The sequence below is a fragment of the Trichechus manatus genome, unplaced genomic scaffold, assembly GCF_000243295.1.
Source record: "Trichechus manatus latirostris isolate Lorelei unplaced genomic scaffold, TriManLat1.0 scaffold00004, whole genome shotgun sequence".
NCBI lineage: Eukaryota > Metazoa > Chordata > Mammalia > Sirenia > Trichechidae > Trichechus > Trichechus manatus.
The window spans coordinates 10,080,404-10,100,741 of record NW_004443940.1 but is presented as its reverse complement, the minus strand read 5'-3'; the positions used below and the strand labels follow the sequence as shown (position 1 = coordinate 10,100,741).

Genomic DNA, 20,338 nt, shown 5'->3' with positions numbered 1-20,338 from the left:
AAGAGGAAAAGTGTCTAAGTACCAGCTCTTGAAATACGGAACAGTCATTTAAACTTCTTAAAAAATAAATTTCCAGTATATAGACATAAGAAGTCCTCTCTAAAACCAATACGACCCCAAAAGATCTGAAAATGGTACCTACGCATTTCAAATTACTATGCTTAGGAAGGTTTTTCCATTAAAATTTCAATGTTCTTTTATTTTCCATTGAAATTATATATATCTCAAACAGGATAGATTTTTTTTTTTTAATCAGACCTCTTTAGGGTCTCTTACAGAGCATCTTTTTTAGATCCACTAAATTATATATTTTTGAGAGCAGAGAGTGTCCTGATTATCTCTGTATCATGTTTGTAATGTCTGCAGATCTTCTCAGAATATACTTGAACGTACTAATATGAACTGTAAAAAACCCAAGAAGGCAATACAGCACACAGAGTTTCAACGACACTTTTGCCTACAGGAGCCCGACTCCTTCTTTTTAAACAGAATAACTGATGAGACCAGTGTTCTCCACAAATACAGCTCCACAAATAACTACAAGGATTTCTCAATCATTGAACTATATATATGTCTCTGGCAATGCTGAAATTCAATATCCACAATTTCCAGTTTCTCACCAGAGGCAAAATATTGTTTCCCTTTCTCTGTAACATCATCTTCGGAAACATCAAAAAATTTAAAAAAAATTATTCACAAACTCTGAGCCTCTAAAATTTTGCACATAGGCATTTCTCACTTGCCTTAATTTGTAGCATAGTACTAATAAATGAATCCACTAGTCTTTAAACCCAAAACAATATTTAAATGTACATTTAACTCTTTGTAAAACTGAAATACTTTAAATAATGGTTTTTTGTTGCAGTTATATAAAGTAAAAGGATTCCCAGTTGCTCAATGGTTAAACACTTGGTTGCTAAGCTGAAGTTTCGCAGTTCAAACCCACCCAGTCACTCCGAGGGAGAAAGACCTGGCAATCTGCTCCTGCAAAGATTACAGCCTAGAAACCCTTATGGGGCAGTTCTACTCTGTCACATAGGGTCACTATGAGTTGAAAACTGACTCAATGACACCTAACAGCAAAAATAATAATATAAAGTAAATACAAGTCAACGGTCCCAATGTTTAAAACAGAAATCAGGATAACTTTAAAAAGAATACAAAATAAACAGGCAAACAAAAATTACTCTAGGCTACGGGAAAGTACTATTAATTTTAATGAAAACTAAAAAGGCAACTCATAGTTCCATCTGTTTACTGCATTCATTGCCAGATCAATTGTTGGTGAGAAGCATTGGCAAAAACTGTATATTCCAATTTCTTTCTGCTGAATTTACCTGGTTATTAAATAGCAACAATATCTTCTGCTATAGACTGACCATGTCCCCCAAAATGTGTTAGAATCCTAACCCTAATCTAATTATATCTAATTAGATGTAATCTAATCTAATGTAATGTAATCACCTTCCATAATGCAATCTAATGTAATGTAATCAATCAGTTGAGGTCATACCAGTATAGGATGGTTCCTAAACCTAATCACTTCTGAGTTATATAAAGAGCAACATAAACACAAAGGCATGTGAGCACATACAGGGGAAGACAGATGCCATGTAAAGATCACCAAGAACCAAGGAACCCTCAGCAAGGAAAGAATCAACATGGCTGAGACCCTGATTTGAACTTTTAGCCTCCAGAACTGTGAGAAAATAAATTTCTGTTCTTTAAAGTTACCAACTTGTCGTATTTGTATTACCGCAAACATTTGTGGTATTCATATTTAAGACAACTGATAAAAGTGCAAGAATGAGAATCCTAAGATCTCAGTTCTGGTGTCAACACAAGACCGATTTCATAGTGTGGTTCAGAGTGAGCCTAGTCTCCACCTAGTGAAGTACTTCCCCCATATCTGGAGGCTACTGAGCAAAGTGTTATATAAAATCCAAAATGATACTATTATAAATATATATTAAAACAATCCTGCAACTATCACTATTCAAAAGGATCTTGAAGTTTAACCTTGAGAATACCAAAACTGATACTTTTTCTTTAATTGAAAACTCCAGTAGTATCTTAGACTCTTTGAGTATTTGTTTCCCAAGTGTTTCAATATAATAGCCAATTGCTATCAAAGTTCTTTAAGTAATCTCATTAAGTAATTCCCTTAACACCTCAGGAAGCATGTCACTTAGAACTGCTTATATCTATTCCTTTTCCTCTCCCAAAACCTTTCCTTGTTATTATCTATAGTTACAGACCACGGTCTTTGTACTTTCCCCAGCAACCAGTACAGACCAAACAGAAAAAATCCTCAGATTAGAGTGGGAGAAACATGTTCCAGGAAGATTCCTGTCCACCCCACCCCACATTCAGCTCCCACAAAAGCCGGGAACGATTGTGCTGTTTCTGATTCTCTTCTCCAAATTACAGCCAAGTACTTAAAAATACTGTTAAGAGCAGTTAAGAGGTAAAATATTCTGAAATTTAACACAATTACTTATGTTCAGGGAGATCAACTAACTGACTACAGCTCTCAGAATTATCTCTAAATTTCTGCTCTGATTCAGAGGACAAAACTATTAGTTTAGCTGCTGAGGCTAACTTATACTTAAGGAAGAAAAAAAAAAAAACTGGTCACCAGCTTGCCAGGTAAAATGGTTGCCCAGGGAATAAGGATTTATGACACAAAAATAAGGTCACTTTGAAATATGCTTTTAAATTTAGATTTTGACAAGGCTTCCAAATCTAAGAAAAAGACAAGGTGGTAGGGAGTTCTTAGAAGGCCTATAAAAGGGGATACTCAAATGGGATTAGAGTGAGCTATTCTGGGGCATAGGTCTGTAGTCAGACAATATATGAAACCTGACTCAGTCTGTACTTCCCCTTCAATGAGGGTTCTTTCTGGGGTCTATGGATAAGATTCAGGGGGATGGGGAAGCCTCTGAAATTCTAAGCAAAATATCACACACATGTCTATATGTACATTTTGTCTGGGGAAGGGTTCCCAGCTTTCATCAAATTCTCAGAGGCCCCTAGCCCAAGAAATACTGCACTCACTAAAGTCCTGGTAACAATGAATTCACTGCACAATGGCATTCTGCATTCCCTTAGATCTTAGGCTGTTTTAGTCTCCTTTAGTGATTGGAAGAGAATTAGAAATAACTGAGGTTCTTATGATTCACTTAATATTGGGACTGCTGCTTACTAAAAAGGCCATATATTGCTATAATTGCTATCCCTGGCCCCAAGATGTCAGAAATCTTTAAAGTAAACTTTTTATTACAGTATAACACACTTGCAGAAAAGTACACAAATCAAAGGTGTACACTTTATCAACACTTTTTAATCTATGAGTTTTTTAAATTGTTAAAAAGCAGATGATGTAGATCACTGGAGACTAAGCTACAATAAAAAGATGAGACCACAAATGAGAACCACAAACCAAGAATATGGTTATATCCAGAGGTAAGTCTCTCTTAGTAATACTCAAGCTGCTTGTTATGGAATATCTATCGTTCCAGTGGTGAAAGGGTGGATAAGCAGTGAAACTGGAGAAAATTCAGAAAGATGCTGCAACATACAGAGGGGCTTAACGTACATGCAAATCTTTGTCCCAGTTGAGCTGGGCTTGAGGCTTGGAGTCTATAAACATGGCAGACATCACTAGGTTGGTAAAAAGTTTTCAAAAAAATCTGCAAGACAAACTGGTTTCTGTTCTAATTAGATAGTCCATCCATCTTCGTAACTAGTACTATGCTATACAGAAGAACCTCAGATTATTGTTACTATTGATAACTTCTTTTCCAATAAAATTTTTAGCTTATGTTATTTTCCCTTTTTAAAAAAATATATTTACTGACTGTAATAATGATGTTTCATATCCTGTCCCTTACCTACTCATCTCGAACCTTTATGTGAAGACTTATAACAATATAAATTGTTTAAAATAATTCCATAAAATATATCTATCTATGCCTGCACACTTCCATTGCATTACTATATCAAGGACCAAGCTTCAATTAACCACTATCTGACCCTTGTTCACTTTCTTCCCACCCCTCCCCCTGCCAAAGCTTGCCCTTCCTGCCAAAGTTCAGCACTTCCTAGAAAAGTCTCACTGCCTGTTTGATATTGTACTTCACTTTAGTCACCAAAGGAAGAATTTACAGGTGCTTGGCCCCATCTATAAGACCATGACCGAAATCTGACCTTCTGTTACAATACATGAACTTCTGCCCTACTGATAAGGCTGGCAGATATAAGTAGGATTTTTCAAATAATCCTTTGGGAATTTATAAGCAGTACAGCCATAAAAGGGGGGTGAATGGAAGGTCGGTTTCACTAAAAATAATAAATATTGCCATGTTTATTCAAAGTGTGCCTTGTTATCCTCCAGGCCAAAAGTTCAGATAAACACTATTGTAAATGACAAAATATTAGAACTTTTTGTTACTTATGCTATGATCCTTCCGTTGGACACCAACAGAACTGTTTTTTCTCATGTAAGTTCCAGCCCTGATATTGTATAACATTGCCTGAGACTAGAATACTGGACTCATTTAGGGGTCAAAAGGAGGGTAGTTATCTTTCAAAATCAAAAACAAACATTTATTGAGTATTATATACCAAGTATCATGCTAAATGCTGGAGCTAAAAAGATGGTACCTGCCCTAAAAGAGCTTGCCATCTAGTGAGAAAAAAGAAGAACACAAACTTTGAATATGATGATATAATAAAGATACCAGTAATACAAATATGCACTAGATGATATAGCAGCATAAAGGGGAAGAGGGGCCACTTACTTCAACCTAGAGTGTCAAGAAAATTTGCTGGAGGACCCATGTGTGAAAGTTAAATGAAAATAAGTAAAATAAAAATAAGTGGGAACAGTAATGTAGGCAGGACCGGTATGAGAAAAGGATTAGAGGAATGAAACAGCATGGCGCATTAAAAGAACTAGAAGTATTTCAGTATCAGCAGAGCAAGGTATGAGCAGCGGGAAATACGGTTGACAGTAAATGGAAGACCTTCTGCACTTCTATATACTACATATTCTTCAATATTTCTATACGTTACTCCACAGATGACCTATTAAAGAATTTTAAGTAGATAATTTATATGCCAGATTTATCCATAAGACTGTCATGAGAAGAACTGAGTTAAGCATTTAAGATATAAGATAGGAAGACCAGTCAGGAGACTGTTTTCCATAATCCTGATGAGAATCTGAACTAGGGCAATAATTTTAGGATAAGGAATGAGGAGAGTAAAAATAAATTTAGGAGGTAACATTTGCAAGATCTGGAGATCTGGATATGGTATTAAGAGAGAAGAAGAGTTTGGGTTTTCGGCTGGTGACTAGATGGATGTTGCTATCCTTACCTGAGATGACTGGAAATTCAGAAGGTGCAGATTGACTGGGGTGGGGGGCAAGAAAACAAGTTCAGTTCATTTTGAAACAAACAGAGTTTGTACTACCTGTGGAATCTCCAAAAGGCTGAGTTTAGTATGCAATTTTATATATATATATAAATGTTTACATATATATAGTGATCCATAGGGTTTTCACTGGCTGATTTTCAGAAGATCACTAAGCTTTTCTTCCTAGTCTGTCTCAGTCTGGAAGCTCCACTGAAACCTGTTCAGCATCATAGCGCTATGCAAGCCTCCACTGACAGACAGGTGATGCCTACACATGAGGTCCTTTGGCCGGTATCAAGAATTCTACTACCAAACCACCACTGCCCCCTCTAACTGAAAGGCCAGCGGTTCGAACCCACCAGCTACTCCACAGGAGAAAGATGTGTCAACCTGCTTCTGTAAAAATTTATAGCCTTGGAAACCATATGGGCAGTTCTACTCTATCCTACAGGGTTGCCATGAGTTCGAGTCGACTCGATGGCAATAGACTTGGTTTTGGAGTTTATAAGTATATATGCATAAATACATATAAATATGTGTGTGTGTGTGTGTGTGTGTGTGTGTGTGTGTATATATGGAGTCCTGGTGGCACAGTGGTTAAAGCACTTGGCTGCTAACTGAAAGGTCGGTGGTTCAAACCCACCAGCCGCTCCATGGGAGAAAGATGTAGTGGTCCGTTTCTGTAAAGATTTACAGCCTTGGAAACCCTATGGGGGCAGTTCTACCCGGTCCTATAAGGTCGCTATGAGTCGAAATTGACTTGACAGCAGGTTTGGTTTGGTTTTATAAATACACATATATGTGTATATAGACATATAATGTATATGTAAGAGAAGAGAAAGAAGAGGAGTCGGACAAGGGCAGTATCCTGGGAACACTAAGTGACACAAAGAAGAGGTAGAGCCACAGAGACCAAAACAAGCAATAAAAAATGTATTGTAAAGAAAGACAAAGGGATTAAGAGTTTTAAGGTGTAAATGATCAACAAAGTCAAATGCAGCTAAAAGGCCCGTAAGATATTCAGGGTAGTGGTATACTGGGTAGATGAGAGAGAATGAAGAATGAAAATGCAGAGATAAGTACTGAAATAGAAAGAAATGAGAGAAATATGGTTTATTTTGTACTCAGTCGCCATTTCTTTATTCCTAAATTCTCATTTTTAAGGCCTAATTAATATTAATTATATCAGGAAATAAGAAAAAAATTAGTATTACAAATATTTATATTAAGCAATCCATTTTTAAATATCTTTGTTGTTACTATTATGAGGAGCTATCCTTTACAATATAGTAGTATAAATTAGTAGCTTAAGAATAGAGAAACAAATACAGAAAAGTAACAAATTACAACCCAAAAGAAGCTATGCGAGAGTCAGCACTAGAATATAAGTTATACATGCTCTGGTCCTTACTTTAGCTAAGGAGATAGATGGTTCTTATTTAAAGTCCCTATAGGTCTAGAATGGTAATATCTAAAAAATAAACATGTATTTAAAAAAAAAAAATTAGAGTTGAGTTCTTATCACTAGTTGTACCTTGCAAAAGTAGAAAAAACTGTGATTGGGGGAAGGGATTTGTTTATGCCATATAAACAATGCTTTATCAAACTGTTACAGAAAATTTATGAATACCAAATATTTAAACATTACAGAACACCAATATGTAGAATTTATTTTTAAATGTGTAGTTTAAATAACCATCAGTATGTCCTAGCTTCTATACAGTTTAGGACTACATAGTCATTATACAACTAAGAATGTGTAAATGTTATATAATAGATAAACTTTGTACATTGATGACAGACTAGAATTCCTATCTATATGTCTATACAGTATATACTTCTTGAAATACCAATAATGTGGTCAACCGTCAGTATCAGATATATAACTCTTGCTAGATAATTGCCACTTATTAAATGCCAATTATGTACCAGAGACTGAGCTAGGCACTATTCATGCAATATCTATAATTGTCACTAAGTCAGTGATTGTTACTGCATTTTATATATGAGAAAGCTAAGGTTTAAGTGACTTGCCTAACACCACATAGCTATTAAGTGTGCAACAAAATTACTTCAGTACTCTTATGAATCACTACTAGAGTTCTCATTTCAGGAAAACTGCTATTACCTTTTTTATATAATAAAATTTTTATAAAGCTTATAAAAACTAATACACACACATAGTGATGAGATATAGTACTGTTACAGTCTTTCAAAGAATGTGACTTCTCTCCTTGCAGGCTGTAATTTTTTAAAACATGGGTCCTTAATTTATACATTCTTTACTCTTCAAATCCATTTCATGCAGAATAGAAATTCAATAGGTACTTACTGAATAAGTAAATGAATAATAAGATATGAGTTAGCATATGCTCAAACCAATGGACTAGGTTCTTTTGCTACCACTTAGTTATTTATTCAATCAACTAATATTTATTGAGTACCTACTATGTACCACATATGGTTGTTGGTGCATAGGTTATAACATTAAGCGAAACAAACTACCTGTTCTCACAGATCTTGCATTGTTTTTTCAGAAAAAAATCCATTTGATTTTGAAATTATGATGCTTACTATAAGCCTTAAAACTAGAGGTGAGTGAATATGGTTCTTTTTCCATAGGCATTTGGATTGAATACAACAACTGTGAACTCCTATATCCATACATACTACTGAACAGACTAAACAAAGTTATGGAGCATGGAAGCAAGATGATAAAAGAGAAAGGAGAAAGGGTGTGGCAATTGAAAAACTATTCCATATATGAATTCTATCAAACTTCAAAGAACAGATAATGCCTATCTTATGTAAGTCTTATAGAAAAGAGGGAGAGATGTTCAACTCATTTTGATGAGGCTAAAGTAATGCTGGCTTTCAAACCACATACGAATAGTGGTTATAAGCCTTTGCAACTTGAAAACATAAATACAGAAATATATATATATGTATATACATATGTATATATATACATTTTAAGGAGTTAAATTCCACAGATGTTAAAAAAAAATAATAATACTCATCATGAAGTTGGGCTTATCTAAAGAATGGACAGATGTTTTAACATCAGAAAAATCTACCAATGAAATTCAGCACATTCGTGAACTAAAGGATAAAAATCACAGGATTATCTCAGCCTATGGAGAAACAAATTCAACAAAACTCAACACTCATTTATGCTTTTAAACATTACCAAGAATCTAGGAATAGCTAGATAAAGAATACTTTTAAAAAATCTATTGTAAATATGAATTAATGGAAAAATATTAGACACATTCTCCTTAAGATTAGAAATCAGACAAGGATGCCCACTATCACCTTACTGAAAAACAAAGTAATGGCAATCCTAGTCAAGAGAATAAGACAATAAAAAGAACAATGAGATATAGACAGGAAAAGAAACAAAACTATCATTATTTGCAGAAAATATGATCAACTACACAGAACACCTATCATAAACAAAAAACAAACTATTATAACTAAAAAAAAGTTACTTCAGAGAGGTTTTCAGATGTAAGATCAATTTATAAAAATTAATAGTGTTCCTCAATAACTAACTAGAAAATAAAGTAAAAAATGCCAACAAAAACTATAAGTATTTTGATATTAACACAAAAAGAATGTCCAAAACTGTTAACCAAAAAAAAAAAATCTTAATTAAAGAGTTTAAATGAAAATTTTATTCTTCCATGAATGAGATGACTCAGCATTATGAAGTTGTCAATTCTACCCAAAATTCATCTATAAAGAAGAGAAGAGGAAAAGAGAGGAAGCTACTCGGTCTTTTCCGAAATTCTGAGAGACTGTCACAAAATACTTCAGGCCATAAAGTCCAAAAACCAGTGTCCCAAACTGTCTAGAGTAATGATTAAGTAACAATATGTTAAAAACAAAAGAAGAAAACAGATAAGAGACTAGGCAATAAGACATACTGGAACATATTTAAAACAACCTGATACAAGATTCACTGAACTTTGCTACCAAAGATATCAGTAATGAACATCTCTCATCAGTTTCTCTTTGTTGATACTTTAGCATCATGGTTTAATTTTCTGATTGCCTCTGTGTCTGTCTGTGTGTTTGCATATAGGTGTATTCCCAAGATGGAGAAAGGGGCCATTTCTTAAAATTTTCTTTAACAACAATAATATTTTTCCCCTAGAAGTTTTATTTTCCGAATTCCTTTACATGACAAAAGGCATAATTGTACTCAGGAATAAAAAAGTAAAGAGTTTATTTTAATGAGCAAATTAGGCTATTGTTATTTAAATAACTGTACTATTAAGAACAAAAATCTGAATGTGCATATGACTATTTCTAGATATATCTACTAATTTGCTGATGACTGATGGAAATTAACATCACTAACTTTAGCTATAGCATATTACATGACATACATAAATAAAAGATTCAAGAAGCAAGAAAATAATTACTTCTTTTTTTCTAATTAATACTCCTTAAACAAGAAATAGAGCTTCGATCCCTCATTCTTAATAATAAACAGAAAAACTAGCAAAAATTAGAAAGCAGAGTTTTGAATTCAATATACACCTTGATTAGCCAAAGCCAAATGAAGACTCACCAGTACAGAATATATGTGTAGACATCGATAAACAGGAGAAAAATCCACCAAATCTTGGGCCCCAGGTACCTGAAAACAAAACAAAAATTATCACAAAATATTAAAACAGATATTAAGAGAAGATTCACTTTTAGTACTCAAGTGTAAAATACAAAAAAAAAATCAGCTCTAGCTTCTAAAAGAGAAATACAAAACAAACAAATCCATGCTTCCAGGTACCCAATTCTGATATTTTACCAAAGAATTAATAAATTGTGAAAATATACACCAAGGCTGAGACAAAGCCCACAACGATGGATAGCAGAGAATAGAAACAGGTTATACTGGTCCTGCATTTGCTTTTAGAGCTACATCTCGGTCCATCGGCCTCCACTGTTGTTGTGTGCCATCGAATCTATTCCAACTCATAGCAATTCTATGAACATGGACCTCTAAAGGGAAATATAAGAAACATGGGGGAATGTACCTTTGATAGCTTGACTTTGTCTTCTTAGATACTTGGTGGTTTACATTTGAAAAAAAAAAACAAAAACTAAGTTTCAGTGGCCAAAAACAAAACTTGCAAATTAAATTGCCTGCCAACCAACTTTTGAAGAGCACGAGAATTAGTGAATACTTAGGTCAGCAGGCAATCAAGACACAGAAATATGCTAGGAAGAGAAGGGAAATCATATGAAAAATACAATAATAAATGAAAAAGCCAAACCTAGAAGTAATACCAGCAGATTATAACGTGGATAATGCAGGTAGATTAAACCTAGACATAAAAAGAAAAAGTTAAAAAAAAGAAAAAGCAGTTGAGGGAAGAACTGGAGTACAGTCTTGGTGTTGAAAGTGATTTGCTATGTTATCTGACAATGAGTCAGTCACAGTTTAAGAAGGAAACTCTCAGTTGACATACAGAGGACACTGAAAGTGAAATGCTGAACAAACAAAATGAAAAAAATATATATAAAGAAATAATCAAAATAAACACCCATCAGAAATTCCCTTATTTCATAAAGTAAACATCATTTCTTCTTTTGGAACACAGCTTCTTCACAAGGTAATTTTCCTAATGAAGTCTACTTGTTCTACTATTTAACCACACAATATCTACTTTCTTTTCCTTCTGAAATCATCATATCTCTATATTCACTGGTTCAAATTTATTGACTGCTCTGTTCATCTGCTCTGCATACAAGAAGGCAGAGATTAAATCTCTATGTTTATAAAGGACCTCAAAATGCTATATACTCAGTAAGCACTCAAAACAAACTTTTACGTGAGCCCAAAGATTGATGTTAAAGAGCTCGAGATCCTACACCATGACCCAAGCACAGTTTTACTTAGAAAAAAAACAAAAAAATCAATCAATCAATCAACCAACTAACCAACCAACCAACCCTTAGAAGAGTTAATGAGCACTGCAAATGTATTTTATGAACAGATGGGCACCATGTAGTTAAAGACGAAGTAGGATAAAAAGCATCAAAAATATTAACTTTAAGAGTACAAATGGACATTCATTTTTATCTTAATAACACAAAAAGAGTCAACAGGTGGTCATTTTAGGGAATCTTGTTTGAAATGACCATAACATTAAAGCATCTTTACAGTCTTATTTCTTTGGGTGCCAAGTGGAGATTTAGAGTAAATTCATTTTATCTTGCCAGCAAAAAAAAAAAAAAAAAAAAAAAAACTTTCTAAAATTATATTTACAATAGTATTTATGCTACATAAAAACTATACATGTATTTTTAAAAAGACAAGAAGGAAGTATATATTAAAAAGTTTGATGTGTGTTGGAAATTAAACTTTTTTCTTTTACTTAGAATCAATGGTTTTAAAGTTATCATAAATATACCTACTCCTCACTTATCGACTATCTCATTATCTGACATTTCACATTTACAACAACAGTAAAAAATCTACTATCTAACTATTTTGCACTCTAATGATGAATGTCTGGCAATAACGAACACCAAGTTTTGAGGTGAGAGTAACACTGGCTGTGATGGTTAAGATTATCTGTCAACTTGCCTGGGACATGATTCTCAGTGGTTTGGCAGTTAAGTAATGATGTAATTTGGTAGTTATGTAATAATGTAATTTGGCAGTTATGTAATGATGTCATCCTCCATTTTGTGATCTGATGTGGTCATCCTCTACTTTCATATAATGTTGATTTTTGCATAATGACCTGGTCTTTGGAACCTAACCATGTCAATAAGTGAGGAGTGGGTGTGTATATATATATATAAAAAGCTTAAGGAAATTTTCTTACCTAGTTTTGAATAACAAATTCAATCATAACTTTGCTTATATGTTCTTAACACAGTTTATTTATTTTGTTTTGCTTTTTCTGAGAGTCATAGTTGCCTCTCTCAAAAGGAAATTGCTTCTAGCCATTCTTCAGACAGAGTCTTATCCCTTTCACACGTCAGACCAATCCTTACAGAATGAACATGCATGTTAGGGGACAGATTACCTAGAAATTTATGAGTGAGGAATAAGCTAAGGTGTCCCTTAATAAAGAAAGATGCTTGGTTAGTAATGCACTGAGATTGGCTTATCTGAGGAGACTTTAAAAATGGAGTTATTTAGAGAGGGAAGAAAAGCCTTTCCTATCATGTCCAACAAGTACTTAACAACCAAACCTACTCTCTGTGAGCATCTCCTGACATTATCCTACACAGTTTCACACTGTTCCAAGTGTCCTGATAAGTATTTGCTCTGCTGTTTCTTAGCCTCTGGAACCATCATTCAGTTAAGTCCTCCTAAGCACATGACTGTCCGCTTTGACAGCAGTACACAGAAATCTAGACAAAAAAAGAAGGCACAACATAAGGCTTCGGTTCACAATCCCTACCTCCACTCCCAAAATAGTCTAATATTTAGAAATCATTTTTTCCCTGTATGTTCCCTTCTCTGGGGAACACTAAGATATGTCTCCTCCCAGAGGAGTGCTGTGAGGATAAAGGTATGTAAAGTATGCACTGACTCATGTTGCTCTGAGCTAGATGTGTTTTCTCTGCTTCTACTAATGAAAAAGAATCACATCTACGGAAAGGCAAAAGGAGAAAAGCAACATACACTCTACGTGAAGGAATGCTACGTGTTTGGAAGGATAAAAATTGAACTTTCAAAAATCTAAATAAATGGAGGCGAGGGAAGAGTACCAGAACAAAAGGGAATTTTCCTGACTCACATTAATAGGTCTGTTTTAAGGTCCACATTTCGCTCCCCATTTAAAATGCTAAATCTCTGTCAAAGCTGTCTTCATTCTTCTTCCCCTGCTGTCTCCCTCCGTCCCCTGAAGTTGCAAAGAATGATTCAAGCAGGTTTAGGTTTCAGCTAGGGGCCAAGGGAGGGGTCCAAGGACACTTTCCTAAGCTAACAATGACTGTCTCTAATGGTTTCTGTCTCCTAACAAAAGCCATGACTCCCTTCTTTATCAGCTTCATCTAATTTTTCCTTTCCAAAGTAAATAACACAGGCCTTGCATTTTACACATGTCCAAGTTTGACAAATCATTATCGACTGAGACTATAACTGATAAGAGATAACTTTGTGGTAGGACGTTGTCATTTCCTCTCATAAGGGCTTTCTTTCTGAGATACAGAAACATGATTAAAATAGTTAAACATTTCCTCTGCCTGGCAGTCAGGAACTCAAGACATTAAGATACTGGGGTCTGCACTTTTCTAGAAGTTCAAATAGATCTATGAAGATACCAACAGCAGCTACAAACAGTGTACTCTAAATTATCCTACTTTTTTAACTAGTTGATTTCTTTAAGAATTCACATGAAATAAGTTCATCACCAAGGACAGCAGCTGCCTTAATTCCCTGTGTAGTTTCTAAATGGAAAGCCTTCTGCTTGTTCAAATGTATTTATTTTCATGGAGGACCAAATAGTAGGTAAGATTTTAAATTGTGTAACTAAGATAACTTTGCCTCAGAGCATGTTGTCATATAAAAACTAAGAAGACTTGGATACATTTAAAAATAACAAAAATAACCTATTAGAATAATTTAGGCGTAGCTGAACTACAATATCTAGAGGTAAACATCATGGAGGCACCTACTGCATTCTTCCACAATTACACATTCACATACTCACTAGAGATCATGTATCCACTCGATACCAACACATCTGGCTAATCTGTTTCAGTACAATGATGCTTACATTTATATGATAAATATTAACAGCTTCAGTCAAATGTGAACTATAAGGTTGCTATGAGTTGGAATCGCCTCGACAGCAATGGGTTTTTAGTCAAAGCAATATTTCTTAATTTTTGTCTGTGGAATATTTGCTATTAAGTAGCATTTATATACAATAAATAAACCAGCTATCACAAGATGCCACTGTATGTTGCTGTTGTGTTGTTGGGTGCCATCGAGCCAGGTCTCATAGTGACCCTATAGGACAGAATAGAACTGCCCCACAGGGTTTCCATGGAGCAGTTGGTGGATTTGAACTGCTGCTCTTTTGGTTAGCAGCCAATTTCTTAACCACTATGCCACCAGGGCTCTGTCACTGTATAGGATGACTGAAAAGAGTCTGGAGATAGGAAGCTAGGAAGTGAGAAAAGCAGCTTTATAAGTAGGATTAATTTATTTAAAAAAAAAAACAAATTGAAAATAAAGTCTTATGAGCCTCTGCAGACAATACTTACTAGGGAAGATGCAAAGATTCAGAGTAAAACTAGAAATACTAGATGTTCAGGAAGAAAAGAAACATCACCATTTCTTGCAAAACATCAGGATCTCACTTTTATGATATGTTTTTCTTCTTCTCTAATACAAATTCAGTTCAGATAAAAAAACTTCCAGAAAATAGAACGGTAATGGCTAAGTTACTCTAGTAAAGGATAAGAAAAAATGTTTTTACATATTAAAAAAAGATTTTGATTTTAAAATAGATGCTACCTCAAGTTTTGATACATTTATTTAGTATTCTCTAACAGACACCCCCTCCTAAAAAAAAAGAAATCAGAGTTAGTAGCTATTCATACTATCTTAAAAGACTCACTAGTGAAAGATGGCAGGGAAACAAACCTGGTAAATCTACCTCTTTACTGCTGGATAAGCATAATCATTAGGAAAAAGGGAACAGAGTACAAGAAAAGGTTGCTTGCTCCCCTCCACTCAAGAAGAGTAGCAAACGTACTAGGAGAGACTCACCTATTCTACTGATAAAGATAGCACAAGAAAACAAAAACAGAAACGTAAAAGTGTACCCTTAGCCCTATTGTCACCACAATTGTCCCAGAACATACACACTGGCTATTTGCTTTTCTCTTAAGAAGCCTTTCAAAGGAGGTGGTCATCCAAAAAGAGTACCACAGAGGTTTGCAAAGAATTTAGATATGTCTCTCACTAATTTTTCGAGTCATTCTCTACCTTGAAAATGCTTCTGATTACCACTTTCTACAAAATAGTTTCTCAGTATTGGTAGGTGAATGCAGGGACTTGGTGCCTATTTTCTGAGCATCAGTTGGATCTCAAGTCATTAAAATGTACCAGGCACTTTTCTGCAGGGAGAAAATAACAAATTATTAGCTGAAGGGGCATTGCCTTTGCATTCAGAGGATCAATTGCAACTGCCCCTACTATGTCTGGAAGCCAAGAAATAGCTGGGAAACATTTTTCATTGGTGTGATTTTCTGAACGACTTTGCTTACAAACTTTGGAGACAAGAAGAGTAAAAATAAGGAAGAATTCACTTGGAGATAGGCTTTCATGGAGTTAGACTAAACATCACAGACAGACCAACAAAATAGAAGGCCTAGGATTCTAAGTGATTAGAATAAACAAAAGTATAAAGATTTTCTAAGTCTGTAAGCATATAACAATACCCTAACAAGAGCCCCATACTAAAAAGTACAGGATTTTGCTAACTAACTTATAACAAATTATTAGGATTCTTCCTGAGAAAACCCTAAATAGGCTACTATTTAATTTGCTCAAGTATTTGCATTAAGCAGAAGAAAATAAGGGGGAAAAAATGACCACTTCTCCTTATTAAAGCACTGCTAAAAGTCTCATGGCTAAAATCAAAGGACAGTCCCTCAAGGAGTCATTGCTTGAAGCCGAACACTGGTCAAATAAAAATTCAACTGGTCTTATCTAACAAGGATCTGCTACATGCTTAAAAGTCAAAATGTTGGGCAAAAAAAAGAGGCAATTTAGCACTATGTATGATATTAAATATAAAAGTTCTGAGAGGATTAAAAAATTAAGGCCAGGAAAAGTAGGTAGAAAAAAATGTTACAGCAGTATAAGTAAAGAACTAATATCCCTAATATATGAAGAAATCATAAAAACTGAAAAGGAAAAAAAATCCACTAGAAAAATGGGCAAAAGACATGTGCAAACAATTTATCAAAAAAAAAAAATAAGATACAAGTAGTCTTCCAACTTATGATCAGATACTCAACTCTACCCATAGTAAGAGAAAGCAAAATTAAAACTATACAGAGATACCATTTCTCACCTATGAGACTGGCAAAAACTCAAAAGCTTTACAAAATACTGTCTTAAAGAAGCTGTAGAGAAATAGACACTTCACACACTGCTATGGTGGGGATGCAGAAAATGGTACAACACACATGGAGGAGAACCTGATAACATCTAACAAAATTATCCATGCATTTAACACTCCCGGACTCAACCATCCTGCTTCTAGGAACTTACTCTGAAAATGCACTTCCTACTATATGGATTTAAAAAAATCTTAGGGGTTTTTAAAAATTTTTTTTAACTTTAATACAGAAAATACACCCTTTTAAATGAACAATTCTATAAGTTCTGATAAATGCGTATAGTCTTGTAACACCATCATTGTTGCTGTTGTTAGGTGGGGTTAAGTCATTCTCGAATCATAGTGACCCCATGTGACAGAGCAGAACTGCCTCACAGGGTTTTCTTGGTTGTAATCCTTACAGAAGCAGATCGCCAGGTCTTTCTTCCATATAGCTGTTGGGTGGGCGTGAACCGCCAACCTTTCAGTTAGCAGCCACACACTTAACCATTTGTGTCACCAGGGCTCCTTAATAGAGATTTAAAAAAGAAAACAAAAAAGGTTCACCACCTCCCAAAATTCCCTCATGCCCCTTCGTAATCAAATCATTTCTTGATGCCCAGCCCTTGGCAAACTGTGATCTGTATCCTGCCCCTAAAGTTTTGCCTTTTCCAGAGTGTCATATAAATAGAATAATACAGTATGTGGCCTTTGAAACTGGCTTCTTTCATTTAGCATAACACATTTCAGATTCTTCTGTGTTGCTCAATAGGTCTGTGGTTCATTTCTTTTTATTTCAGAACGATATTCCAACTACAGATGTATCAGTTTGTGTATCCCTCCACCCTGTGAAGGACATTTTCATTGTTTCTAGTTTCTGGTGATTTATGAATAAAGCTGCTATAGACATTTGGGTTCGGGTTTTTGTGTGAAAATAAATTTTCATTTCTCTTGGGTAAATACCAAGGAGTAGGATTGCTAGATCATATCGTACATGTATCTTTAACTGTATAATAAACTACCAACTGTTTTCCAAAGTAACCGTACCATTTGCATTTCGACAGCAATAGATGAAAGTTCCAATTGTTCTGCATCCTTGCCAGTTCTTGGTTTGTTTTTTTTTTTTTAGCTATTCTAATAGCTATGTAGTTGAAACACTATTTCTAATAGAACACATTGGAAATAATTGGAGATAGGCTAAATAAACTATGGTGTATAAAAAAAATGGAATACTATTTAACAGTAGAAATAGAATAAGAAAGATTTCTATGAATTGATTATATGGAGTAATTTTCAGGATATACTTTCAAGTAAAAAAACCAAAGTACAAAAAATATATATGTATGCTATTAATAATCATGTTGTACAAGGTATAAGGAAGGGTACACACACATGTACACACACACCCAAAACCTAATGATATTTATTACTTACAATGAGTGGACAGGAACAGGACAGAAAGAATAAAGAGAATGGCATTTATCTGAATAAATCTTTTTATATAGTTTTGTCTTTTGAATCATGTTCATCTTTTATATACTCAAAAAATTAAATTAATAAGGATAGGGGAGACCTAAAAAAAGAATATAAAAAGAAACAGATGAACCTAATTGTATATCAGTGTAGTAACAATCATATAGAAGAAAAAAATGCTAAGAAACATGTGAACACAATACTCTGAACCACATAGTCCCAGTGGGATATATTGTGAGGAAAAAAGAACTTAAAGAAATCTTAAACTTAATAAGTTTATTGCTTTTAGTGGCATTTGCATAGTAACCCTGAAACTATTTGGAATATGTCCTATAATTTGGTAAATGAGTAAATATATTAACACTTGGGAATGAGAATTCTCAGAAATACAAGTATGAAATGGGAGAAGAAGATTTGTGATATTATATTGGAATTAGAAGTATCAGCTTTAACTCATGATTGATAAAAATGTGTATGTGTCCTATAGGGTTGCTATGAGTTGGAATCAACTCTTGGCAATGGGTTTTTTTAATGTATTGATGTGACGTGTATTTCTTAACTCCGTCCACAAAAGGAGCATACCTAGTGCCCACATCTCAGTTTCTAAATATCATTCTAAATTTCTAACTATCAAAGGAACCAGAGCTCTAAGAAATGGCTGAGTCTAGGGCTGGGGCAGAGAAGGTACATAGTGAACCTAGAACATATTTGGCCCAAAAATAAAAAAAATGAAGTGCTCAAAAACTGATGGAGACATGTCAAAAAGACAAACTATGAGACTCCCATTGGCCAAATTTGGAACAACTAGAGAATCAAAAGGAAAGAAACAATGGACTATAACCCATTGTATAAAAAATAAGAGTCTATGTGTCCATACTCATACTAAGAAAAAAGAAGAAATATAAGTAAAAAAACAAAAAAATTTAAGAAGGAAAGTTCTTTACAGAAGAATGTCAATTAATCAACATGGAGGAAATTATAAAAATAGAAAATCACTATTTTACAATCACCATAGTAATAAATGATTCAGAAGGGAGCTATCAATGAATTCTAAAACTACTGAGTGAAAGATTATTAGGAAACAAGATAGTCACATGGTCTAAAATTATCACTCTACAAATCACTTATTAATTACAAAGGGGGAAGGTACCTTTATGGTGGAGAAAACTGGTGGACACCACCTTAATCAATAGCGTACCTCCTGATGTGATGTATTGAGAAGATAATATTACCTTTGTAGTGTTCATGCTGAAAGTGACTAACATGAATCAATCATGAGGACACAATCAGATGGACCCAAATCATGGGATATTAAAGGAGACTAAACAGACATGAAAAATAAATGCAATGTGTTATACTTGCCTGGATGTGGCTTCAGGAACAAAATCAGCTATAAAGGACATTATTGGAACAATTGAGAAAATTTAGATATCGGCTATATATTAGGTAGTAGTATTTACCAATGTTAAATTTCCTGAGTGTGATAATTATATTGTGATTATGTAAGAGAATGTCCTTATTCTCAGGAAACACAGGTTGCAGTATTTACAGCTGAAATATAATGAAGTATGTCACTTTCTTTCAAATGGCCCAGCTTTGAAAATATACATGTAGAGAGACAGACAGATAAAGCTAAAGTGCCAAGTGGAGTATTCAGGTGATGGGTATATGGATGTTTGGTGTAGAATTCTTGTAACTTTTCTGAAGATTTAAATTCTTCAAAAGAAAAAGAAATTTTTAAAAAGAGGGTGTTACAAAAGAGGAGGATTGAGCTAGTCCTTCAGGAAAAGTACAATTCAATATTTTAGACAAGAAGAAGGGGGAAAAGAAAGTACATTCCCTAACTGGGGTTATAAGCAATTTAGTACAGAGTGAAGAGGGTTGAACAAGCAATGAGTATATAAAGGAGAAATTCTATAAGACCTGAAAAGCCTGATACAAGTTTATAATTGAGGCAAATTATTTCAAAGTAATAGAGCCTTTATACTATCAGTACAATGAAAAAAAAATTAAAAGATCTTAAATCAATTTGAGCCATAATATATCTTTGCCAAGGCAGACTTAAAAGATCAAAGAATAGGAATAAGAAAACCAAAACAGAATGTCTAAAGCATCCCATAATGTTTTTCTTCAACCTTTTAAATTGTCTTTATTAGCACTGGATTATATTTAGGGGTACCTACTTGTCATCTGACTGTATATGTCCTTAACAGACCAACTTTCATCAAGAACAGAAAAAACTCAGAGGGACTCCGGCAAGATGGCGGTCTAGGCAGAAGCACCACTCCGTCCCTCCACAACAAAGATCCGAAAAACTAAGCCAAACAGAGAATCAACAATCCTGAAACCCTAGA

General features: G+C 34.3%; 1 protein-coding gene across 5 annotated transcripts in view; it reads right to left on the bottom strand.

Moving 5' to 3' along the window:
- EXOC6B (exocyst complex component 6B) overlaps window positions 1-20,338 on the bottom strand; it is a 738,950-nt gene that overhangs the window by 392,500 nt on the left and 326,112 nt on the right. For all 5 annotated transcript variants that reach the window (XM_023732748.1, XM_004369208.2, XM_023732740.1 and 2 more), the window contains one exon: window positions 10,001-10,069. In XM_023732748.1, coding sequence (XP_023588516.1) covers window positions 10,001-10,069 — 69 coding nt within the window. The remainder of the gene's footprint in view (window positions 1-10,000; window positions 10,070-20,338) is intronic.